The sequence below is a fragment of the Zalophus californianus genome, chromosome 8 (genome assembly GCF_009762305.2).
Source record: "Zalophus californianus isolate mZalCal1 chromosome 8, mZalCal1.pri.v2, whole genome shotgun sequence".
Classification (NCBI taxonomy): Eukaryota; Metazoa; Chordata; class Mammalia; order Carnivora; family Otariidae; genus Zalophus; species Zalophus californianus.
Window position 1 is genome coordinate 26,571,844 of NC_045602.1, and position 25,910 is coordinate 26,597,753.

The 25,910-nt window shown below is 40.6% G+C and overlaps 1 protein-coding gene across 1 annotated transcript; it reads right to left on the minus strand.

Annotated features, from left to right (window-relative positions):
- Positions 1-332: 332 nt before the first annotated feature.
- On the minus strand, positions 333-25,534 carry NLRC4 (NLR family CARD domain containing 4). The gene is given in 12 exon segments (XM_027623828.2): positions 333-2,731; positions 2,734-2,968; positions 16,665-16,853; positions 20,897-21,039; positions 21,929-22,052; positions 22,055-22,412; positions 22,414-22,510; positions 22,513-22,752; positions 22,755-23,437; positions 23,439-23,898; positions 24,795-25,055; positions 25,462-25,534. Coding segments are annotated over 12 exon segments (2,916 nt in total). The 3' UTR covers positions 333-2,678.
- Between the last annotated feature and the right edge of the window lie 376 nt (positions 25,535-25,910).

Sequence of the window (25,910 nt, forward strand, 5' to 3'; positions counted from 1 at the left end):
TTGAGTTTATATTATATAATTTTACCAAAACATGATAGACTCTAGATTATAAAATACAGTATTGTTAGATGTGTAACAGGCAATTTCTAACTTATTTTGTTTTGCTTTGTCGAAATCATAAATTGTTAACTGTGATGAAGTGTGAGAATCATGGATTATTTTATTTTTTGATTATTTTCCAAATGCAAATGTTAAGGACTTGCCAACATAGCCAGTATTACATATAAAAAGTATCACAAGCAGCAAATGACAAAAATTACCTGAGGTGTTTTTTGTTTTTTGTTTTTATCAAGACTTTTATAATTAGAATTTTAAAAAGGTATTTTGAAAGTGGATTCAACCTTTCTGGAATCTAGTACTCTTGGAGATTTAGGAGTTTTCCAGCCATCAGCCAGCTATGTAGAAAAGATTTTTGTTTTTGAAGAATTTGCAAGTTTCTTCAGTCAACTCATCCTTTTTAAAATATGAGCAACACTTCCAAATCAGATGTCACAATGGAATCACAAACATCCAAGAAGCCATCTCTGTCAAGCAGAACTATCATCATCCTGTAATAAGTGACCATGTCCCAGCTTTTGCATGGTGAGGAGTTGGTCATTGTCTTTAACATCTGCAACCCTGTTCAGGCATTTGACCTGCTGAAGAAATAGAGCGCACACTACCTTGACTGCTGGGGAAAATGAAACTTCATAAAATGTACTAAGGCAACCAATTCCTTGTCCTTTGTCTTACGTCCTCCAACTATTAGTATACCTATTATTGGTCTACTATTACAGGGTGATTTTTCCTCTGTTGACCTCATCCAAGTGGGTCGACTGCCCATGAAATCTGAAGAACTGCCATGTACTGAGTGATGATTAAGAGGTCTGCGCTGCCACCCTTTGCATGTCTTTTCCATTCTCATGAGATTTTTAAAGTGTGCAGGTACTGAACACAATTCTGCATGATGTTAAATACCTATTTCGTCAACACCTCTTCAGAGGCAACACTTGTGTAGTTGTCCCAACAAAGGTGCTTTGATACCCACCTACACTATTTAAGAAATTTCCTGTGGGTTCTAAAGGAATTGGCTCTACTTGCTGAAATTCACCGATGCCAACTGCTGCAGGTGACATTGGTCCATGCATTATCATATAACGATGTCTTATTTGCCAAGCTCTGGCCAGCATCTGGATATAAAAACAAGAAACTTGGCCAGCAAGGCCTAGAGGCAGTATTCTTACTAGTAAATCTTGCCAGTGTCACGTCAAGCTAAACAAAGAAAGAAGTTTGAATTGACTGCTTGGCCCATGGCTTGTGGTTAAGAGCAAGTTCCATGGAGTGTAATTAACCCTGTCTGAGAAAATACCATACTGTAACATACTGTAACAGAAAAAACGCTGGGCTAGAAGTCGAGAGATTTGGATTATGAGCCTGATGCTGCCACTATGTAAGTAGTTTGGTTACCATGGGCAAGTCATTTAACTTCTCTAAGCTTTATCATCTCCTAAGTTAGGGTGGGGAATGAATTAGTTGATCTGTAAACTATCAGCTCTAAAATTTTGTGACAAAATCTACAGATTATACCCACTTGCTAAACAATATTGTGCCCAGAATGTCCTTCCAGTGACTACCTCAGCATACAGGCCAAGTGTTACCTATACCAACACCCAAGCCATTAATTTGAGGTGCCATGAGAATAGAAGGTGAACTGCAGGCTAACACCATTTAGGTTCTTGTTTATTTCAGACTTGCCTTGACTTAAATCTGTTAAGATCAAACAGATTTTTCTTAGACTTCTTTCTTTGTGGGGAAGGATTATTTTGGGGGGTGCTGGAGAAAAGTTTAGGACAGGGTACCCTTAGATTCGTAGGGTACAAAAGAATGGGCTACATTTTTCTTTTTTCCTTAATCTCTGAAGATGCAGTTAGAATTACATACATGTATCAGCAAATGGAGAGGTCCTGAATTTCAAGCCTCTGATTTAGCTGCTCGTAAACTGCCAATTTTTTGCTTGACAAAAGTATGCTGATCTTTTGGGAGTCTATCTGCTTCTTATATAAGGAAATGCTTTTTACATTCCAAATTGTTTGAACCACACTGTTTGAATAAAGAACATACATGGAGTTTTCTCTCTGATCTTAAATAATTTTGGCTTGTTTCCTTATTCAATAGCTATTTATTGGTCATTTCATTTAATTCAGCACATACTTGTTGAGCATCCAGTACATGCCAGGCACTGTACTAAGTAAATGTGCACACAGTGTATCAGTTTTTGTGAGCTGTTCTTGAGACCAAAGGGAACAGAAGGATAAACAAAGGATCCCTTCAGGTACCAGGTAGTCATCCTTAGGACAAGACAGAACTACTGCACATGTTATCAGATGAAACTCCCTCTCACTTCCTCCTCTTCTTTGGTCTCATTTTTTTTCTGAATGATGAAACTAAGGAAGTATATTTCCATGGAAGAGACCAGCTAGAGGTCATGGTGTCACACATCATCCAGATATCAGGAAAGGAAGAGAAAGTTTGGAAAGGGCAAGTTAGGCAGACACTGTTGAGAAAGGATCATTTTTAGGTTATATAATGGATTGCCACATACTTTCAGACTCTTGCACTGGATGAGCAAAGATTATTAAGTAGCCACGCTGAAAGTAATGGGGTCCCCAGAGCATTCATGGGCTCAGGGTGGCCTTTATTTAAGTTACTAGTTTAAAATCACCTTTAATAACACTAATATCATCATCATCAACTGCCACCCAACAAGCCTAGCTTCTTGCGCAAAAGTTAACTTTAATAACACGTGGCTAATTTTCCTGACAAATGCTGCATCAGGCAAAAATCTCGTAGCACTGAAGTAAAAAAAACCTAATCGCTTAAGATTCTGAAATACATTCATGAAGGCAAGCCAACAGTCACTGCTCATACAATTTCCCACCAAATCCAACTGCTGAAAGTTTTTTAGAGGGTTCTTTTAAAAAAAATACACCTGGGTGAAAAAATAGAAGTAAGTATATTGGTTGGAAGTGAAACAGTTTTTTTTAAGAGAAATGGCTATGTTTGGACCAGTGCTTTGCCTCAGAAAGAAATTAGAATTCTCTATAGGTAGGGCAATGATTGTGAATCTGCTCCCTTATTTTTACAAGTCATATTTTTCCTAAAGGGTAAGGCAATCTGACAGATAGTAATTAGTAGCAGTATAGCAAACCCAATACAAATGAATAATGTATTTTTTCACTTTTCCTGATTCTTCCAGGAAATGGAAGATTGCTTTAAAATTGAGGTGTAAGAGATGCTATTAAATATTTGTCACAGTTTTTCAAAACTAGAGTCAGATTTCATCAAGCTTAGGTCATTTCCTCTTCTTTTTTTTTTTAAGATTTTATTTATTTGTTTGACAGAGAGAGACACAGCGAGAGAGGGAACACAAGCAGGGGGAGTGGGAGAGGGAGAAGCAGACTCCCCGCTGAGCAGGGAACCCAATGCGGGGCTCAATCCCAGGACCCTGGGATCATGACCTGGGCCGAAGGCAGACACCCAATGACTGAGCCACCCAGGCGCCCCGGTCATTTCCTCTTCTTGAGAAGCAAACACTAACTATTGTTTCTTAGGTATGGAATGTTCCTAACTGTAAACTTGAGTAAGTGAGACTCTTTCAGTATCTAAGACTTGGGTTTGGGGGGTTGTCTTTTTTTAATGCTCCCTAATGGAACTTCTCCATTCCTTACAGAATAGGGCACTCCTGCAAAGGGAAGGTGGATTATCCTAGCCATGAAGTCCAAGACAATAGCCTAAGGAATGGAGGGGTCCAAAAAGTAGGTTTCTGGGTGTGAAAGCTTACACAGAACAACACCCACCTGCTTGGACTGCTCATTTGTGGACTGTTACAGAAGAGGGTAATAAAGTTCTGTTTTCTGTATGGTATGGGGAGGGGGGTCTCTTGTTATACCAGCTTAAGCCTGTGCCCAGCCTAACTCATACCTAGGGCCTCACTTTCTCCTCTCTTCCTCCTTCCCATAAGGAGCCCATCTTTATTCCTTGTAAGCAGCTTTCTCCCTGCTCTCTCAGACCTCATATTCACATCCTTTCAGCCTCTGCCTCTTTTCCATGTGCTTCCTAGCATTGCATGCACTCAGTCACTTCTCCTGTCTCTATGTAAGACTCCTTCCTGGGGTGCCTGGGTGGCTCAGTCGGTTGAGCATCTGCCTTCGGCTTGAGTCATGATCTCAGGGTCCTGGGATCAAGTCCCGCATCGGGCTCCCTGCTCAGTGGGGAGCCTGCTTCTCCCTCTCCTCCCTGCTTGTGCTCTCTCTCTCGCTATCTCTTTCTCCCAAATAAACAAATAAAAAATCTTAAAAAAAAAAAGACTCCTTCCCTAAACAGCAGCTTTTCTCTTTCTCTATTAGCAGCAGGTTTTACCACCTCAAAGGAATTTAACAAAGAATTTAAAGCTGCAATGTTTTTTTAAGCACTGCATTATTTTATACTCCAACCACCAGGATATGAGGGTTCTAATTTGTCCAAGCCCTTGTTAACACTTATTATTATCTGTCCTTTTTATTATAAACATCCCTAGTGGTTGGGAAGAGGGGTTTCATCATGGCTTTGATTTGCATTTCCCTGATAGCTAATGATTTTGAGCATCCTTTCTGGCTTATTGACAGTTTATATATATTTATATAAGTATATAAATATATATATATATATTTGCAGGTGATTTTATTTTTATTTTTTAGTTTAAACTCAATTAATTAACATATAATATAAGTTTCAGAGGTAGAGTTCAGTGATTCATCAGTCTTATATAACACCCAGTGCTCATTACATCACGTGCCCTCCTTAATGCCCATCAATCCCACCACCCCTCTCCCCTCCAGCAACCCTCCGTTTGTTTCCTATGATTAAGAGTCTTATGGTTTATATATATTCTTTGGAGAAATATATATTCAGATCCTTTGCCTGTTTAAAAAATTGAATTATTTATCTTTATATCAGTGAGTTGTAAGAGTTCTTTATTCTAGACAGTAGTCTTTTATGAGATACATGACTTGCCATCATGTAAAGTTGTTCTGCCATTCTCTGGGTTCTTTTTTCACTTTCTTGATGATGCCCTTTAAAGCACAACAGTTTGTAATCTTGATGAAGTCCAACTTATTTCTTATTTGTGTTTGCTTGTCATATCTAAGATTTTGCCTAACCTGAAGTCATGAAGATTTACTCCTAGATTTTCTTCAAAAATTTTTATAGTTTCAGCTCTTAATGTTTATATCTTTGATACATTTATTTAAAAAAAAATTTTTTAGAGAGATCATGAACAGGGGGAGGGACAGAGAGAAAGGGAGAGAAGCAGACTCCCCACTGAGCAGGGAGCTCAAAGCAGGGCTCCATCCCAGGACCCTGAGATCATGACCTGAGCCGAAGGCAGATGCCTAATTGACTGAGCCATCCAGGTGCCCCAGTTTTCTCCTAATTCTTGAATCAGTTTGGGAAATGATATTTTTCTAAAAACCTGTCTTCTTTGTCTGTCTGTTTCAAATTTGTTGGTATCACAATTGAAGGATTTCCATATCTTTTAAATTTCTGATTAATCTATAATATGACTCCTTTTTTGCCTTTGATTTTTGTAAAAAGATTTATTTGTTTACTTCAGAGAAAGAGAGCAGGTGGGAGAGGGCAGGGAGGAGAGAGTCTCAAGCAGACTTCATGCTGAGCTCAGAGCCTGATGCAGCTCCATCCCTAAGATCCCTAACTTTAAGATCATGACCTGAGCCAAAACCAAAAGTCAGATGATCAACCCAATTGCACGACCCAGGCACCCTTGCCTTTGATGTTTTAAACAAACTTTATTTTTTTAGAACAGTTTTAGATTTATAGGAAAAATTGCAAACATAGTACAAAGAGTTGCCATACACTCCATACTTAGCTTCTCCTATTATTAACATCTTACATTAGCATGGCATATTCATTGCAATTAATAAACCAGTATTAATACCTTATTAAGTCTGTGGTATATTGCGATTTCTTTAGTTTTTACCAGTATCCCTTTTCTGTTCCAGGATCCCATCCAAGATATCACATTACATTTAATCATCATGTCTCCTTACATTCCTCAAAGAACCTCTTGTCTTGTGACAATTTTTCAGATTCTCCTTGTTTTTGATTCCCTTGACAGTGTTGAGGAGTACTGGTCAGGTATTTTGTAGGACTTGTCTGATGTTTTTCTCATGATTAGATTAGGGTTTTGCAGTAGCAAGAGGAAGATCACAGAAGTGTAAAGTATCATTTTCCTTATATGTCCAGGGTACATACTATCAACACGATCTATTGCTGCCAATGTTGACCTTGATCACCTGGCTAAGGTGGTGTTCCATTTATCCTCTGTGAAGCTATTCTTCTCCCCTTTCTGTACTACCACTGAGGAAGTCACTATGTGCAGTCTACACTTAGGTTGTCGGAGTTAGGCTCTACTTTTTTGTGGGCAAAGTTATCTACATAATCCATGCAGCTTTGCATGGGAGATTTATCTCCCCCACCATTTATTCATTTATTCAATAATTTATTTATATCAGTATGGATTCATGGATATTTGTTTTATGCTTTGGGATATAATCCAATGCTACTTTATTTTATTGTTCCAGTTGCTCAGCTTTACTGTGAGCTCTTTTAGTTGGTTTCTGTGTCACTTTGACTTCCTCCTATTACTGTGGGAGTCTTTTATTTATTTCTTTGTTTTGAGCTCTTCCTTACTTTTCTGGCACTATACGATGCTCTAGGCTTATACATTTCCTGCCCTAGTCCTAGAATTAGCCATTTTATCAAAGAGCCCTGGTTCCCTTTATTAGAGAATGGTATTAGAATCCAAGATCTGGGTGTCATGAGTGCGTATTTCTTCCAAGGTGTCATTGCTTCTAGGCCCTCTCAGCTGACAGAGCAAAGAATATGTGTATGTACACGTGTAAGAAAAACTCCATTCATTCTAGCTCCCATTCCTCTCCTGTGTGTCTCCTTTACTGTGCATACAGAACACTTCAGACACTTCTGGTCATCAAGTGTGTGGAGGCTATTGCCCACACCGCGCAATTCTGTGCAACACCAGGTGTGTGTCCTACAAGTTAACTCAATTCTAACACTGCCTACCTGGAAATCTTGTCTGATCCCACAGGCTAAGGGCTCAGGTCTGCAAGACTGCTTCCATCCCACTTCAGGTGCCAATCACAAGTGGTAGGTCCCCGGGTTATGCACAACTTCTGTCTGATTAAGCTACAAATTGGAGGTTCCCATGTGTCCCTCCTCAGGTTTGATTAATTTGCTAGAGCAGCTACAGAACTCCAGGAAACACATTTGAAGAATACAGATGAACAGCCAGATGAAGAGTTACCTAGGGCGAGGTCTGGGAGGATCCCAAGCACAGGAGCTTCTGTCCCCATGGAGTTTGGAGTGGGCCACCCTCCTGGCATGGATTTGTCTGCCAACCTGGAATCTCCCTTAACCCTGTGCTGCTGGGGTTTTGTGGAGGCTTCCTCACATAGGCATGATCAATTGTTAACTCAGTTTCTAGACCCTCTCTATTCTTTGGAGGATGAGGGGTGGGAATGAAATTTTTTTTGTAATCGCTACACCCAATGTGGGCCTCAAACTCATGACCCTGAGATCAAGAGTTGCATGCTCTTCTGACTGAGCCAGGCTGGTGCCCCCTAAATGATTGTTTACTTTACATGCACTAAAGTTCACTCTTTGCACTATAAAGTTCTGTGGGGTTCAACAAATGAATAGTGCCATGTCTGTACAGTTACAGTATCATGCAGAATATTTGAACTTTCCTAAAAAAATACCCTATGCTGTACCTGTCAACACTTCCTCCCCTCTTCCTGAGCTCCTGAACTTTTTTCTAAATTGAAGTATAGCTGACATATTACATTGGTTTCAGGTGTACAACATAGTGACTTGACAGCTATATACATTATGCAGTGCTCATCGTGATGAGAGTAGTTACTGTTTGTCACCTATAACTGACTATATTCCCTATGCTGTACTTTTCATCCCCACGACTTGTTTATTTTATAACTGGAAGTTTGTTCCTCTAAATCCCCCTCACCCGTTTCACCCACCGTCCCACCCTCCTCCCCTCTCGTAATAACCACCAGTTCTCTACATTTATGACCGGTTTCTATTTTTGTTGTTGTTTGTTCATTTGTTTTATTTTTCAGGTTTTAGATCATACAGTATTTGTCTTTCTCAGACTTATTTCAGTTAGCATATTGCAAGTGGCAAGATGTCATTCTTTTTTATAGGGGAGTAATATTCTACTGTGTATATATACCACATCTTTATTCATTCATCTATCAGTAGACACTTAGGTTGCTTCCATATCTTGGCTATTGTAAATAATGCTGGAATAGACATAGAGATGCATATATCGTCCAAATTAGTGTTTTTGTTTTCTTTGGGTACAGTCACTGAACTTTTTACTGTCTCAACAGTTTTACCTTTTCCAAAATGTCATATAATTGGATTCATACATTATATAACCTTTTCAGACTTGCTTCTTTCATTTAGCAATATGTATTTAAGGTTCTTCTATGGCTTTTCATGGCTTCATAGCTCATTTCTTTTTACCACTGAATAATATACTATTTATGGCTGTACCACATTTTGTTTATCCATTCACCTATTGAAGGACACCTCCATTGCTTCCAAGTTTTGGTGATAATGAATAAAGCTACTACAAACATTCATGTGCCTGTCTCCATTTTGACTAATGAAATTATTTATGTCACTCTATCTTTTCTTGAGCAGTCTTGCTTGACTTTTTTTCTTTCTTTTTTTTTTTTTTTTTTTTAAGAAAGCTCTACATGTGACTTCAGCTCACTACCCCAAGGTCAAGAATCACATGCTCTACAGACTGAGCCAGCCAAGTATCCCAGTCTTCCTTGACTTTTATTTATCTTGTTACTCTTTTTAAAGAACCAGCTTCAAGCTTTATTACTCTTTTTTAGTGTATTTTAATTTTCTGTGTCATTGATTTATCTTCTTATGTTTACTATCCTGGGGTTTACTCTGATGTTTTTCTGGCTTCTTAAATTAGAAACTTATTAATCTTCAGGCTTCTCTAATATAAATACTTCAGGCTATGAGGATTTTATTCAAGCCCTGCTTTTGCTGCATGCCACAAGTTTTGGTACATAGCATTTTCTTACCATTCATTTCTAAATATTTTTGTTGAAATTTGTCACTATGAATTTGTAGCATACCTACCTGCCAAATTGTGTGATGTCCCCCAGTATCCTGAGTATGGGCACAGAAAAAGTGGAAATTTAAGGACAACCCAGGTTTAGACTTTTGCCTGGAAAGTACATCCCAACTACTGTATCTAATTTCACACCTCACATCCACATCTCATTTTCTCCCTGCATCTCATCAGGTAGTCTTTCTTTAATCAGAGAATCTGTCTCTCATTACCCTTTCTTCATTTCCCTGTGGTGTCTATCATACATGTCCATCATTAAAATGTCATTGCCCTGCATTGGCTCGTGGTACTTGGGACCGTGAGAGTGTCATAGAGGACTGTAAGAGATGGAGATGGAGATGGAGAAGGCAAGGCGACTGACGGGCAGCTGCAGCCTAAACTGGCAGAAACAGTTCAGCTTCTCTTTGAGAGCATGGAAGTGCCAATATTACCTTTTACTAATCTGCTGCTCACAACTATCACAATTATCCTTCACTATTCCCACAAGCACTCGGTATACTTGCTATATCCACAATTATACGGGGCCTTCTTGTAAAAATTGACAAGTGACTGTTCTCCCCATCCAAATCACTTGGAAGAGAGGGAAAGGAACCACTGCAGAAGGCAAGGAGACCCAAATCCAGAACATGGGAGCAGAGGGTCAGACCCAGAAGTGACCATGGAAACAAGCCCTGGATCTAGGCTGACATCCACATTCTAATGTGGATTAAGGTAGTGTTTTTTCTAAGCTGCAGGGTATCCCCTCCTTTAGAGGAACATGAAACAAATTTAATGGGTTGCAATCAGCATCTGTTTTAAGTGAAATAGGACAGAAAGAATAGAAAATAACAGATTGTGTCACACATAGCATAAGATAATTACTTTCTGTGAAATTTTTTAATGTGTATGTATGTGTTAATGTTAAATCATGAGATGTATTTTTAACTGAGGGTCATAGTCAAAAAAAGTTTAAAACACTCTAGACGAGAAGCTTAAAGCAGACATCTAAGTTAACATATGGGGGTACAGAGGAGAGAGCATATAGAGAATATGTGATCTGGAGGAGATATTTAAGTTAAGTCTTAAAGGGACTGTAAGAGAAGGTAAAGGACATTCTAGAGGAAGCGCACGTACAAAGGCATTTTTGGGAAACAGCGAGAAGTCCATGAGGTAGAACCTCATGTAGGGAGGGAGGCATGGCAGAAGATGAAGGTGGAAAGGAAGGTAAGTTGAGACTCTGTTGTGAAGGGTCTTATACATGAAGTGAGCTGGTTTTATTTTTATAAATTTTACTTATTTTGCAAGCTGAGGAAGCTTTTTTTCAAAAGGAAGATAAACCTATTATATCTGGTTCCCTTGGAAACCCGCAGAGGAAAATAACAGTACCATTCATTGAGTACATACATTAGATCAATGTTGAACTTCTTACTTTATATGCATTAGTTTAATTACTGATTAGCACAGTAACTGCTCATGTGGTTGGTATTATAGTGACTCTCATTTGACAGATGAGCAGACTGAGGCTCAGAGACTTTAAGTTGCTCTGGTCATCCATCTATCAAGTGGAAAGCGTGGGCAGGTCTGACTCCAAAACCAGTGCACTGGACCACTTATAAAGATGGAGACTCTAGACAGCAGTCTCATCACCTGACAGAGAATAAGGCAGAGAATGTTTGGCTCTCACTCATCAGCTCTCACTCATCACTCAAGCACAAGTAGACTGTTTTTTATACCTCTTCCAGGTGGAGGAACAGCTGGAGGGGGCAGTGCCAACATCTACACTCTCTCCCCACATCATCAACTCCTCCTCTTCCATCTCCAACCCTTTCACTGCTTTAGTACGACAACCTTATATAACTGCTGCTTTATAAAATAGGGATAATGTCATCTTTTATTAGGGATGTAATGATTATTCCATAAATTCTTCTTAAAAACACTTTGAGAATAAAGTAGTTACTCCTATTGAGTTGTTCATTTTGTAATATCTTTTTTACTTGCATTGGAAGGTACATTGTTACAGCTAAATTTCCAAGAGTCAGCTGCCTTCTGTTACGCTTATTTTTCTCATTTGCATGTAGAGGCTATAAGGCACTAGGCAACTCAAGGGGCGCCTGGGTGGTTCAGTCTGTTTAAGTGTCTGCCTTTGGCTTGGGTCATGATCCTGGGGTCCTGGGATTGAGCCCTGAGTCAGGCTCCCTGCTCAGCGGGGAGCCTGCTTCTCCCTCTACCCTTCTCCCCTGCTTATGATCTCTCTCTAATAAATAAATAAAATCTTTTTAAAAAAAGGCACTAGGCAACTCAAGTCAAATGGCAAATTACTGCCTAGCTCAGTTCTTACTTCATTAAATATCCCATCTCCTTCTCATCTCTCATTGGCCGGCCTGAGAAGTGGGCAAATCAGCTACCTACTTAAAGATTTGAAAGATGCTAAAAGGCCTCTACCTAAAAAAATGTCTCCCCAACATCTGATTCTAATTCTACACACTCTCCAGTGGCCTCCTTGAAAAGACACACCCTTTCCAACTCGTTTAAGGTAGGAAGTTACCTGACAGGGATTATTTATTAGCTAACTAATTAGCCTGTCACAGAAGCCACCTGCTTCCAATATCACCCAGAATAGAGGAGGGACCTGTAAGAATGACACCCAGAATTATATGATTTGATGGGTTAAGGGAGTAGGTAAAGGAGATGGAGGTAGTGTTAGGAATTAAAGAAAGAAAAGATACAGAACTTGAAGCACTATTAGGGAAGGCAAAAACCCTTCAGCAGCCTAAGCACTTAGAGACATATACATGTCTAAGAGAAAACGTTTTAAAAAAGAGAAGAGAAGTAGGTGGGGAGCTAGTTTTTAATGGGTAGAGTTTCAGTCAAGGAAGATGAAAAAGTTCTGGAGGTGGATGGTGATGGTTGTTCAAGAACGTGAATGTACTTAATACCACAGAACTGTACAGTTAAAATTAGTTAAAATTGTAAGTCTCATGATATGTATACTACAAATATATTCTATTCTTTTTTTTTTTTTAATTTTTTATTGTTATGTTAATCACCATATATTACATCATTAGTTTTTGGTGCAGTGTTCCATGATTCATTGTTTGTTCATAACACCCAGTGCTCCATGCAGAACGTGCCCTCCTCAATACCCATCACCAGGCTAACCCATCCCCCTACCCCCCTCCCCTCTAGAACCCTCAGTTTGTTTTTCAGAGTCCATCATCTCTCATGGTTCGTCTCCCCCTCTGACATACTCCCCTTTTCTTCCTCTCCTGTTATCTTCTTCTTTTTCTTTTTTCTTAAAATATGTTGCATTATTTGTTTCAGAAGTACAGATCTGTGATTCAACAGTTTTGCACAATTCACAGCACTCACCGTAGCACATACCCTCCCCAATATCTATCACCCAGCCACCCCATCCCTCCCACCCCCAACCACTCCAGTAACACTCAGTTTGTTTCCTGAGATTAAGAATTCCTCATATCAGTGAGGTCATGTGATACATGTCTTTCTCTGATAGACAGGGGCCCCCGGCTGGCTCAGTCCTTAAGCGTCCGCCTTCAGCTCAGGTCATGATCCCAGGATCCTGGGACCGAGCCCCACATCGGGCTCCCTACTCCGCAGGAAACCTGCTTCTCCCTCTCCCACTGCCCCTGCTTGTGTTCCCTCTCTCGCTGTGTCTCTCTCTGTCAAATAAATAAATAAAAATCTTTAAAAATATATATATTCTAGACAATCTGTGAGGGAAATGAAATCAAAGCTGTTTTCACCAATCCTTTGCCTTAGATAATGTTAGTCACCCTTCAAGATGGTGCCAATGAGCCTCACCTCCTAGTATATATTCCCGTGTATTGTATCCCCCACCACCCCACAGTGGATAGGGCTGACCTGGGTAACCAATAGGAGGAAGCAGAAATGACCCTCCAAGGCTAGGTTCTAAAAGACGTTGCAGGGGCGCCTAGGTGGCTCAGATGGTTAAGTGTCTGCCTTCGGCTCAGGTCATGATCCCGGGGTCCTGGGATCGAGTCCCACATCACATCAGGCTCCCTGCTCAGTGAGGAGCCTGCTTCTCCCTCTCCCTCTGCCATTCCCTCCACTTGTGCTCTCTGGCTCTATCTCTCTGCCTCAAATGAATTCATTTGAGGCAGAGAGATAGAGCCAGAGAGCATGAGCAGGGCAGAGGCAGATGGAGAAGGAGAAGCAGGCTCCCAGCCGAGCCAAGAGCCAGACATGGGGTTCGATCCCAGGACCCTGGGATCATGACCTACGCGGAAGACAGACGCTTAACCATCTGAGCCACCCAGGAGCCCCTAAATAAATAAAAATCTTTCCAAAAAATCAATTAATTAACATATAATGTATTACTGGTTTCAGGGGTAGAGGTCTGTGATTCATCAGTCTTATATAATACCCAGTGCTCATTACAACACATACCCTCCCCAATGTCCATCACCCAGTTACCCCATCCCTCCACCCCCTCCCATCCAGCAACCCTCAGTTTGTTTCCTATGATCGGATCTCTTTCTTTTTTTAAAAGATTTTATTTATTTATTTGACAGAGAGAGACACAGCGAGAGAGGAAACACAAGCAGGGGGAGAAGGAGAGGGAGAAGCAGGCTTCCTGCAGAGCAGGGAGCCTGATGTGGGGCTCAATCCCAGGACGCTGAGATCATGACCTGAGCCAAAGGCAGACACTTAACTGACTGAGCCACCCAGGCACCCATATCAGTGAGATCATATGGTAATTGTCTTTTTCTGATTGACTTACTTCACTTAGCATAATACCCTCCAGTTCTATCCACGTCATCGCAAACGGCAAGATTTCATCTTTTTGATGGCTGCATAATATTCCTGTGCGCGCGCGCGCGTGTGTGTGTGTGTGTGTGTGTGTGTGTGTGTGTGTGTGTGTGTACCACATCTTTTTATCCATTCATCTGTCGATGGACATCTAGGCTCTTCCCAATTTGGCTATTGTGGACATTGCTGCTATAAACATTGGGGTGCAGGTGCACCTTTGGATCACTACATTGGTATCTTTGGGGTAAATACCCAGTAGTACAATTGCTGGGTCTTACGGTAGCTCCTATTTTCAACTTTTTGAGGAATCTCTATACTGTTTTCCAGGGTGGCTGCACGAGCTTGCATTCCCACCAACAGTGTAGGAGGGTTTCGCTTTCTCCACATCCTCACCAACATCTGTTGTGTCCTGACTTGTGAATTTTAGCCATTCTGACTGGTGTGAGGTGGTATCTCATTGTAGTTTTGATTTGTATTTCCCTGATGCTGAATGATGTTGAGTACTTTTTTCATGTGTCTGTTGGCCATTTGGATGTCTTCTTTGGAAAAATGTCTGTTCATGTCTTCTGCCCATTTCTTTTTTTTTAAATTTTTTATTGTTATATTAATCACCATACATTACATCATCAGTTTTTGATGTAGTGTTCCATGATTCATTGTTTGTGCATAACACCCAGTGCTCCATGCAGCATGTGCCCTCTTTAATACCCATCACCAGACTAACCCATCCTCCCACCCCCCTCCCCTCTAGAACCCTCAGTTTGTTTTTCAGAGTCCATTGTCTCTCATGTTTTGTCTCTCCCTCTGATTTCCCCCCCTTCATTCTTCCCCTCCTGCTATCTCCTTTTTTTTTCTTAACATATATTGCATTATTTGTTTCAGAGGTACAGATCTGTGATTCAACTGTCTTGCACAATTCACAGCGCTCACCATAGCACATACACTCCCCACTGTCTATCACCCAGCCACCCCATCCCTCCCACCCACCCCCACTCCAGCAATCCTCAGTTTGTTTCCTGAGATTAAGAATTCCTCATATCAGTGAGGTCATATGATACATGTCTTTCTCTGATGAGTTATTTCGCTCAGCATAACACCCTCCAGTTCCATCCACATTGTTGCAAATGGTAAGATCTCATTCCTTTTGATGGCTGCATAATATTCCATTGTATATATATATACCACATCTTCTTTATCCACTCATCTGTCAATGGACATCTTGGCTCTTTCCACAATTTGGCTATTGTGGACATTGCTCTACAAACATCAGGGTGCACGTACCCCTTCGGATCCCTACATTTGTATCTTTGGGGTAAATACCCAGTAGTGCAATTGCTGGATCTATTTTCAACTTTTTGAGGAACCTCCATACTGTTTTCCATAGTGGCTGCACCAACTTGCATTCCCACCAACAGTGTAGAAGGGCTCCCCTTTCTCTGCATCCTCACCAACATCTGTCGTTTCCTGACTTGTTAATTTTAGCCATTCTGACTGGTGTGAGGTGGTATCTCATTGAAGTTTTGATTTGGATTTCCCTGATGCCGAGCGATGTTGAGCACTTTTTCATGTGTCTGTTGGCCATTTGGATGTCTTCTTTGGAAAAATGTCTGTTCATGTCTTCTGCCCATTTCTTGATTGGATCATTCTTTGGGTATTGAGTTTTATAAGTTCTTTATAGATTTTGGATACAAGCCCTTTATCTGATATGTCATTTGCAAATATTTTCTCCCATCCTGTCGGTTGTCTTTTGGTTTTGTCGACTGTTTCCTTTGCTGTGCAAAAGCTTTTTATCTTGATGAAGTCCCAATAGTTCATTTTTGCCTTTGTTTCCCTTGCCTTTGGAGATGTGTCTAGAAGAAGTTGGGCGGCTGAGGTCAAAGAGGTTGCTCCCTGTGTTCTAAATCTGTCTCTCCCTAGGGTCAGGTAAAGAAGGAGTGTACTTATCCTTGTGTTCCTAGTGGAGGTTAGACACCTTCTTCTAATCATGGGTTTCTCTAGCTTTTGGGTTATATTAGCATACAAATGATTTCCTTAGTAATCTTTACAGAATTCCAGATGTTTAAGATCCTGTTTTTTAGAGGGCAAGACCATCATCTTTTCCTCAAAATCTAAATTTGAAAAACATGAATGGAACATACCCAGTTTATCTAGATATATGCAGAGGTTTCTCAGTACTTGGTATAAACACCCTCTGGGAATTCAAAAGACTCAGCTCTTACGTTAATACACACTAACTCCATCTTAACAGGGCAATGGGTAAGAACTGGATGGCCTGAGAAATTCTTCTTTCTCTGCTTCTCCATCATTTATTTATCCAGTCATCCAAATATATATTAGGCAGTTATTATATAACAGAACATGTGCCAAGTTTCAAGCATCTATTTCTTGTTTTCTTTCTCTTCACTGTCTCTTAAAATTATAATATCTTCACCCATTCTGAAATTTTCTCCTAATCCTCCATTTTATAATAAATTTTCATTTCAGTCATGGAGAAGATCATTAAAAACAGGCTAGATACTACCTGGAAGTCTTTATTATCTTTTCCAGTTTCCCTAAAAATTAAATTTCCATTTGAGAGACTTAGCATGCATTAGCATGAAAGTATAATATGTTCTCTTACACTGTTCTCATTCAGTTAATGCAGGCAACAGTTATCTAGGGTTTTCATGGCGTTTGCTGACAGGCAGCAGGAGACTAATTCTTCAAGGTCACAGGGTTCAGCTGACAGAGACTTTACTATGTAATTCAATCCCTTCCCAATGTCAGACAAGTGGGTCATAGACAAGTTATAAAAAGCCAAAGAGAGTTGTTCTTCTTTCAACTCCCTCTCCCATCTCCTGGACCATACAAAGGTCACCTATGTGAAGGTCATTCTCTCAGCAGCATGAGAAAAACTATAATAAATGTGTAGTATTTTAATGGGTGTCAATGTATACCTTTGCCATAACTTCTTTTCACAGGATGAAGTCTTCTAAATGAGCATTCTCCCTTTAATTTCAAAAATCTTAGGAGGAATGCAGGCTGAATTCACAGGGGCAGCATGGGGACACGAGAATGTTTTGTTTTTGTTTTTTTGGTCAGAGATGGCTGTCTTCTTTAGCTAAAAGCATGTTCTCTAAATATAGTGGAATTGGACTAGAAAATAATAACAAAGATAACAAGGAAATCTCCGAACACTTGGAAATTTAACAATAGACTTCTAAATAAGCATGAATTCAGGAAAACTAGACAGTATTTTGAAAAATATAGAAATAAAAATAAAATATATCAAAATCTGCAGCTAACACAGTGCTTAAAGGAAATTGAATTTATGGCTTAAAATTTTCCAAAAAAGAAATCTTCAGGCACAGATAATTTAACTTGCAAATCCTATCAAACATTCAAAGAAGAAATAACGCCAGTTCTACAAAATCACCTCCAGAAAATAGAAGTGAAGAGAACATTTCCCAGCTTTTTCATGATGTTATCATTAAATGCTACAAAACCCAGACCAAGAGAATAAAACAAAACTTCAGACCAATATACCACTCACGAACATAGAAGCAAAAATCCTCAACAAAATATTACTAAGGATTCCAGCCATATATAAAAAGAATGTTATACTACCACCAAGTGGACTTCCTACAGGGAATGCAGAGCTGCTTCAATATTTGACAATCAATCCATATAATTCACTATATTAACAGACTAAGAAAAACTGCATGATCAGATATATTGAGGCAGAAAAAACACTGACATCATCTGACATTCATCCATAATAAGAATTCTCAGCAACCTAGGAATAGAAGGGAACTCCCTCAACCTGATAAAAGTCATCTACAAAAAAAAACTATGGTTGACATCATACTTAGTGGTGGAAGTCTAAATGCTTTGTTCCTAATATCAGGAACAAGGGAGGATGTTCACTCTCACCCCTCCTATGCAATACTCTACTGCAAGTCATAATCAGCGCACTAAGGCAAGAAAATAAAATAAATACAAATTGGAAAGGAAGAAATAAACCCTGTTCTTTTTGGAGATGGCATGAAGTGAGTATAGCAAAGGTGTAGAGTATAAGATCAACAGACAAAAATCAATTGCATTTCTATATAATAGCAATAAGTGATTGGCAACCAATTTTTTAAAATTCTATTTACAATAGCTCCAAAAGAATGACAAAGTTAGATATAAATCTGATAAAACATATACAGGATCAACATGATGAAAACTACAAAATGATGATAAAAGGAAATCTAAATTAAAACAAACCATGCTCATGGATTGAAAGATTCAACAAAATAAAGATGTCAATTCTCCCTAAATTGGTCTATAGATTTAATGTAACTCCAACCAAGATCCCAGGTAGAGTTTTTGATAATATAAACAATGTGAAAGACAAAGGAACTAGAATATAAAAAAATTTTTTGAAAAAGAATAAAGTTGGAGAAACAACACTACTCAATTTTATGACTTACTATAAAACTACAGTTACTAAGACAGTATGACATTACCAAAGGATAGATAAGGGTGTGGGCAGATAATCAATCAATAAGAGACTAGAGTCCAGTAATACACCCACATAATTACAGCCAAATGATTTTGGACAAAAGTACAAAGGCAATTCAAACATGAAAGAATAGTCATTTTTTTTAGAAGATTTTATTTATTTGACAGCGAGAGAGGGAACACAAGCAGGGGGAGTGGGAGAGGGAGAAGCAGGCTTCCTGCCGAGCAGGGAGCATGATTCGGGGCTCGATCCCAGGACCCTGGGATCATGACCTGAGCCAAAGGCAGATGCTTAACGACTGAGCCACCCAGGTGCCCCAAGAATAGTCATTTCAATAAATAGAACAACTGGATATTCGTATGCAAGAAAAACGAACCTTGATCTAAACATCATATTTTATATAAATGTTAACTCAAATGGATCATAAATCTAAATGTAAAATGTAAAACTGGGGCGCCTGGGTGGCTCAGTGGTTAAGTGCCTGCTTTCGGCTCAGGTCATGGTCCCAAGGTTCTGGGATCAAGCCCTGTGTCAGGCTCCCTGCTCAGCGGGAAGCCTGCTTCTCCCTCTCCCACTCCCCCCGCTTGTGTTCTCTCTCTTGCTGTGTCTCTCTCTGTCAAATAAACAAATAAAATCTTTAAAAATAAATAAATAAAATGTAAAACTTTAAGAAGAAAAGATAGGAGGAAATCTTCATCACCTGGGGTTAAGCAAAAAATTCTTAGAAATCACACCAAAATTTTGATTCATACAAGCAAAAACAGACTGCAACTAAACCTAAAATTTTTGTTCTACAAAAGATACCATTAGGAGAATGAAAAGACTAGCTACAGATTAGGAGAAAATATTTTTCTTTTTTCTTTTTTAAGATTTTATTTATTGATTTGAGAGTGCGACAGAGTGAGAACATGAGAGGGGTGAGGGACAGGAGGAGAAGCAGACTCCCTACTGAGCAGGGAGCCCCACACAGGGCTCGATCCTGGGACTCTAGGATCAATGACCTGAGCGGAAGGCAGACGCTTAACTGACTGAGCCACCAAGGCGCCCCAGGAGAAAATATTTTCAAATCACTCCTCTGACAAAGGAACTGTATCCAAAATATATAAAGACGAGTCAAAACTCAACACTAAGAAGATAAATTACCCAATTAAAAAATGGGTGAAAACTTAAACAGACACTTTGCCACAGAGGTACATAGTTGGCGAACAAACCCATGAAAAGTTTTCAACTTATTATCAGCTAAGTATGATGAAATAACACTACATCCAGAGTTCCAGTTTTTCCATATCCTCATCAGCACTTGGTGTTGTCTGTTTTTTTTTTTCTTATTGTAGGGCAATTGTAGAATAAAAAAAAAAAGCACAAAGGATATTAAGTGCTAGTGAGAATGCAGAGCAGCTAAACCTCTCATATATAGCTATTGGAAATGTAAAATTGTACAAACTGGAAAATAGCTTGGAAGTTTCTTAAGAAGTTAAACAAACACTTGTCCTATGGCCTAGCAATCCCACCCCTAGATATTTACCTAAGTGAATTTAAAACTTATTTTCAGGGGTGCCTGGGCTCAGTCAGTTAAGTGTTCAACTCCTGATTTCAGCTCAGGTTATGATCTCAGGGTCATGAGATGGAGCCCCGCGTGGGGCTCCTTGCTGAGTATGAAGCCTGCCTAAGATTCTCTGTTTCCCTCTCCCTCCCTCTTTGCCCCTCCTTCCCACCCCCAGGGGGCAGGTGCATTCTCTCTCTCTAAGAAAAAAGGAAAACTTATTTTCACACAAAAACTTGCATACGAACATTTATAGAAGTTCTGTTTATAATCACCCAAGCTGGAAATAACCTACATGTCTTTCAGAGGTGATGAGATAAACTGTGGCACAACCATATAATGCAACACTATTCAGCAAAGAAAGGGAAGAACTAGGAAGATTCTGAAGATATGTGGAGGGCAGAAATAGAAACCAGCCTTGGGTATAAATGACAGGGCACCGGAGTTTAGCTATAAGAAGGAATGAGCACTGATTACAAACTCAAATGTCAACAAGGGCCAGGGAGATAATGTTATTACAAGAAGTAGAACAGGTGGGTGCTGTGCCCACACAGAGATTATGTATCTTGTCCACAGAACATAGGAACATCTCAAGAAGCTCTAGCTGATTGTTACCAAGTGAAGATGTGGGCATGCAGTTGCCAGACCTACAACTATCAAGAGAAATGAGTAACCTGTAGTTTCACACTGCAATCTCCCAATTGCAAAATGTTGCCAACTCTAGGGAAAAAATCGTGACTAGGGGATGGGAAAGGGGAGACTTCATTGTAGATTGTTTCATAATTTGGATCATGTGAATATATTACTCAAAAAATAAATTTTAAGAATTAAGAACAAAATATTGGCAAACATTGAAAAGATAATTCTATACAATATGTAGGCCAAACTCAGCACATAGGTGACCAGTTTGCAAGATCAAAGGAATAGCCGTCAAGAGGAAACGGCGAGCTTCCTGACACAGAAGGTAGTCTAATGAAGTCGTGGTGACTGTGCAAAATCTTATGGAAGGGATTCCTGCATTAAGAAGGTTGCAAAAATTATCTGTACAAAGATTCTAGATTTTTTTTAATGATATGAAATTTTCTCTACAGGGTGAAAAGTGAGGCAGAGCCTGATGGGAAATCTATTGTGAATGAAAAGTATTCTTGGATCACAGTCAAAAAGAGCAAGGCTCCTGCCAGCGCATAGCTTCACACCACAAGCAGTGCCTGTCCCAGGCAGTGGGGCTGACCTACCTAGGTAAAGCTGGTTGACACATGTAAGGCAGACAGACATTCACCTTTAATACTATTTTGAACTTAGGGAAAACTCCCCCTTTACCCAGGAAGATTGGCCCCACATGTATGTGTCTGAGATCTGAAATTATTTCTTGTTAGACAAAATCTGTTCCCAAAATCTTTCAAAATGAACGATACGTGGGGTGGGGTGAGGCTGGGTATGTTCTGCAGTTTCCTGGACAAGAATCCAGTAACACAATTAGCGACCAGCTCCCTCAGGTGATTAGTTTACAGGCTGGATTTCCTCTCAGACTTGAAGCGGGCAGGGCTGTCCTTTGGCAGGGAAGCAGTGGGTGCTGGGTAGAGATGGAGATGCTGAGAAGGGGGAGAGGTCAGTGAAGACAAGCTTACCTTACCACACACACACACACACAAAACCATACAAACTATAGTGCCATTCCGTCAGACTGTATAGCTTCAGCTCTGGGAATCCTCCCTAGTGCCTCCCAATATGGCAGCCTTCCCCCCTTATGGACCTCTTTCTCAGTCCTGCTGCCTCCCTTCCAAGTCCTGACACCTGGTTGAAACTATTAGAACATTTAAAGCAAAACTATATGATATCTAATATTTCCATGGTAACCCAAACAGGCTTGATTATAAGCTTAAAGTGCTGACGTTTACAATACCCGGCAGCCGTGAAGTCTGGAGGTCTTGAATACTCAAGTTTTTCAGGTTTGTCATGGGTGTGATGTGCTGCTCATCTTCTATGGTGAGGGCACTGGCTTCCATGGTGAGGGAATGAATGTTCTCTCATGGGTGCTGAGGATGGAACTAAAGCTTCCGGCCACGCCAGCACACCTCTTCATGCACAATCTGAGGCTTGTAGCAGAGCTGAGTATCTTTCCCAGATATCTGTTATCTTGCTTATTCAACTTGCTGAAGTCCCGGAGTATGACCTCCAGAGTCTTGAATTCCTGCTTCCAGTTGAAGAACAAAGACAGGGCCCTGCTGGGAATGTAGGTTTCTGAGGACTCTTCTCAACGCCTGTTCGTGTCTTCTATGGTCTTGTCCCCTGAGGCTGTAGCTTCTCCGTAGAAGTCGAGTTTAATGAAGTCCAGAGCACTGGCACAATTAGGCAAGTGTTCAAAGAAGTCAAATAGGTAATCAGGCTGTTCTTTTACCACAAAAGAAAGCTTCAAATTCTTCAGTCAGGTCTGCCTCAGATATACTCTCATGGAGTAAATGAACGCCACACTCTGTAAAGGAATGATGTTTATGGCTTTCAGAGTTTCTTGCACAGTGGTGTTTTTCACATTTTGCATAGATTCTTGCCTCCAGAGATGCTTCTTGGTGTTGGAGAGCCCGAGGAGGCTGCCATGTTGATACACTCCTGCAAGGTGTTTCCAAACAGTCCTGGTGGCTTCCATAGCTGATCCACCCACGTGCAGGAGCAGGTTGCTATACTTGGATGTAATGTCTGAAACGAAAATCATTTTCTTCAAGTGACCCTTCCCTTAGTCACCTCCTCTGGCTCTTGAGACTTCAGTAAATTACTGAGCTTGCATCCTGCTATGTACTCCTGGGATGAGTTCTGAAAGAATTTATACTTTGGCTGGAACTGTTGAGCTGTGTATTTACAGAGGAGTCCAGCTGTCAGTAGGGTATCCTCATTCACACAGGACATGTCTTCCATTTGGATATCAAACCTGTGGGAGGACACGCCCCCCAGAGCTAGGTCTCCACAGTGGTCCAGGCTCTGAGTGAAGTCACCTGCAGCCACTCCTCTAAGTTTGTGCTTGTTTTTCTGTATCAGCAGATCACAGAAGGTACAGAACCGTGTTGTTTGTGTGTTAGAGTAGAACTCACTTTCCCCCATCTGGATGACACAAGTGATGACCACAAAGAGAGGGATCTTCATCAGATTCCTCAATCACCTGGATTTCTGAATTTGGAGCAACAAGCCTTCAGCATGCTCCTTCATCAGCACTTTCCAGATGAGAGTCTTGGCACTATCCTCTGTCATATCCCCCACCTCCGCAGTCAGGGCACCAAACGGCCTGATGTGCCTCAGGCACTCAGTGGTGGTGGTGACAACCTCCATATTCTTGAGACAGTAGTTTTCCTTTGTGAGGGCCTCGATCTCTGGGCAGTTCTGGGCCCTGAATTCATTGTAGCCATCAAGAAGAAAAAGAACTATGCCATAGCTTCAGCAGCACGGCCATGAAAGTCTGCTTCCTGGTCATGTCAGGTATATGCACGAGTTGATCACACACAGTGGCAAAGAGCCCACCCTGGGCCTTGCTCAGACGGAGAAAGAATACTAATTTGAACTTGGTCAGAGCCCCACACTCTCCCGAGGCCCAGAGCATGGCAATTTGCTGTAGCAGAGCGGACTTCCCTTTGCCTGGTTCCCCTTTGATGATGCAGGGGCTCTCAAGAGTGTCTAGCGGACCATTCAGGGTCAGCTGCTCCAATCGATGATGGTGATGGTCCTTCCTTCATAGAACATGTTCTGTGAAGGTGCTTTTCAAATTAAAAATAATATCAATATCTTCACTCAGGGGAGAGAAGTTTAGAAAAGATGGGATATGGTATAAATCCTTTAGATCCTGAGACAAATCATCTAGGTCTTCTTTCGATATCTGCTGAAAAAGACCTGTAAGAGAAGAGGTGAGGTTAGAGGATCCAATTCTGCATCTCCCCAGAATGTAGAGTTCAGGAGGATTTTAAGAGGGAGTTATGCTGAGGATCTTCCATTGGCGACTTGTCTTTCCTTCCCCAGGATGAGCTGGCAGAAAGGATTCCAAATATTTACTCTTCCCCATTTGCCTTCTGTTTCCTCCTTTCCACCACAGGATCTTTGTTGCAGCCAAAGGGAAACGGGAGGAGCCTGTGTTTGGGCTAGAAAAGTGTGTGAGAATAGTAGGGACATGGCTGAGAGGGATGGTTAGGGGTAACTTTCCCCAGATCAAGCCTCAACCTTGATTAAAATCTATCATGAAACAAAATAAGTTATTATTTAGTGATAATATGATTTTTTAAAGATTTTATTTATTTATTTGGCAGAGAGAGACAGCAAGAGAGGGAACAGAAGCAGGGGGAGTGGGAGAGGGAGAAGCAGGCTCCCCAGACGTGGGGCTCGATCCCAGGACCCTGGGATCATAACCTGAGCCGAAGGCAGATGCTTAACAACTGAGCCACCCAGGCGCCCCTAGTGATAATATTATTAAAAATAGTAATTCCTCATTGGACTAAAGAATGTTAAGAACCACAACTGCATTAACTTCTTGAGTGCCTTCATTATCCAGTTTGATTTTGAAGTGAGACTATACTAAATCATTAATCCCTGACCCTGGAGTGACTTATTTAGCTTCAACAACAAGTAATCTAATGGGAGTTTTTGCTGAGAGTGTCTGAGCTTTTCCTCTGCAGAACCAAAACCCAACTACCCAATGATACAAAGAGAGAGGAGAGCAGAGGCTCTCTCATGGGGAGTATGGATTTTCTTCATGGTTTATTCTATTTGTAAAACACAAGAAAATTGATACTTGCTTTGTCCATTCAAATCCTGAAACAGAGGATAGTTCCACTTTTCAAGGGATTTGAGAAAGAGATTATAGGATTCGGAACCCTTCTTCAAAGTCAGGGGAATGATCCCTCTCTCAGCCTCCTGCTTGACCTTCTCATAGTAAATGATGTTTACTTCTTTGTGATTCAGAACATTCCACACAAATAGCTCATCCACAGTTTGCTTTACAACAGTCATTCCCATCCTTTGAATGAGGACTTGACTATTCTCCTTTATGAAATACACTGAGGAGATGGGGGGAAATAGATACATTTATTTATTTATATAGAACGTGCATCTGGGCATCCTGTTGCCAGAGCAGTAGGGTCATGCACTCCCCACCCCCCACCCTGACCCATCTTGAGTTATGGAAATGCCAAATCCTTGAATTCCAGGCCCTCAAGAAAAGCTCTGCAAAGCCCTGCATCCTTAATCCGAGAGTCTTTGTTGAGCAACATGGCTTTTCTTTGGAAATGAAGTCAGGGGAGCAGTCTTGTGCCCCAATATAAAAGGGTCTCTTGTAAGACTGTGGGCTTTAGAGTAATGAAACTGGCCTGAGATCTGCCGGTTGCTACCATCTGTGCAACCTTGGCAAGTTGCTAAACCTCTCTGAGCCTATTTCAGTGCTGTGTTGCTAAATATTGAACACACTTGTTCTCTGGGGGTAAAGGCGGCCCTGATTTGTAGAATTTACCAATCTCCACATTAGAAATATTTTCACCATGGTTGATCTCAAGCTAACAACATATGTCAACTGACTAACAAAAATCATGAGAATTCAACAGTCAGGTCTGACTAAACAGTAAGAACCAGCGCCATTACACCACTGGTTGCTCATCTGTACCACGGGGTTGAGAACAGTATTTAACTTATGAAGTTATGAGAATTCCTGTATAATATTTCATACAAAGAAAGAGCTCAATACATGTTAGTAACTATTTGTAGCCATTATTCTGCTGTCACCAATCAAAGGAGTAGTGCATTTCACGTCCCATAGAATTTGTTCTTTTCTAGAGTATCACTGCAAGATAGCTGTCTGTACCAGGGGTAAGCTCTGACACCTCTCCAAGTCCCTGGAGAAGCCGTGTCACTTCTGTTTC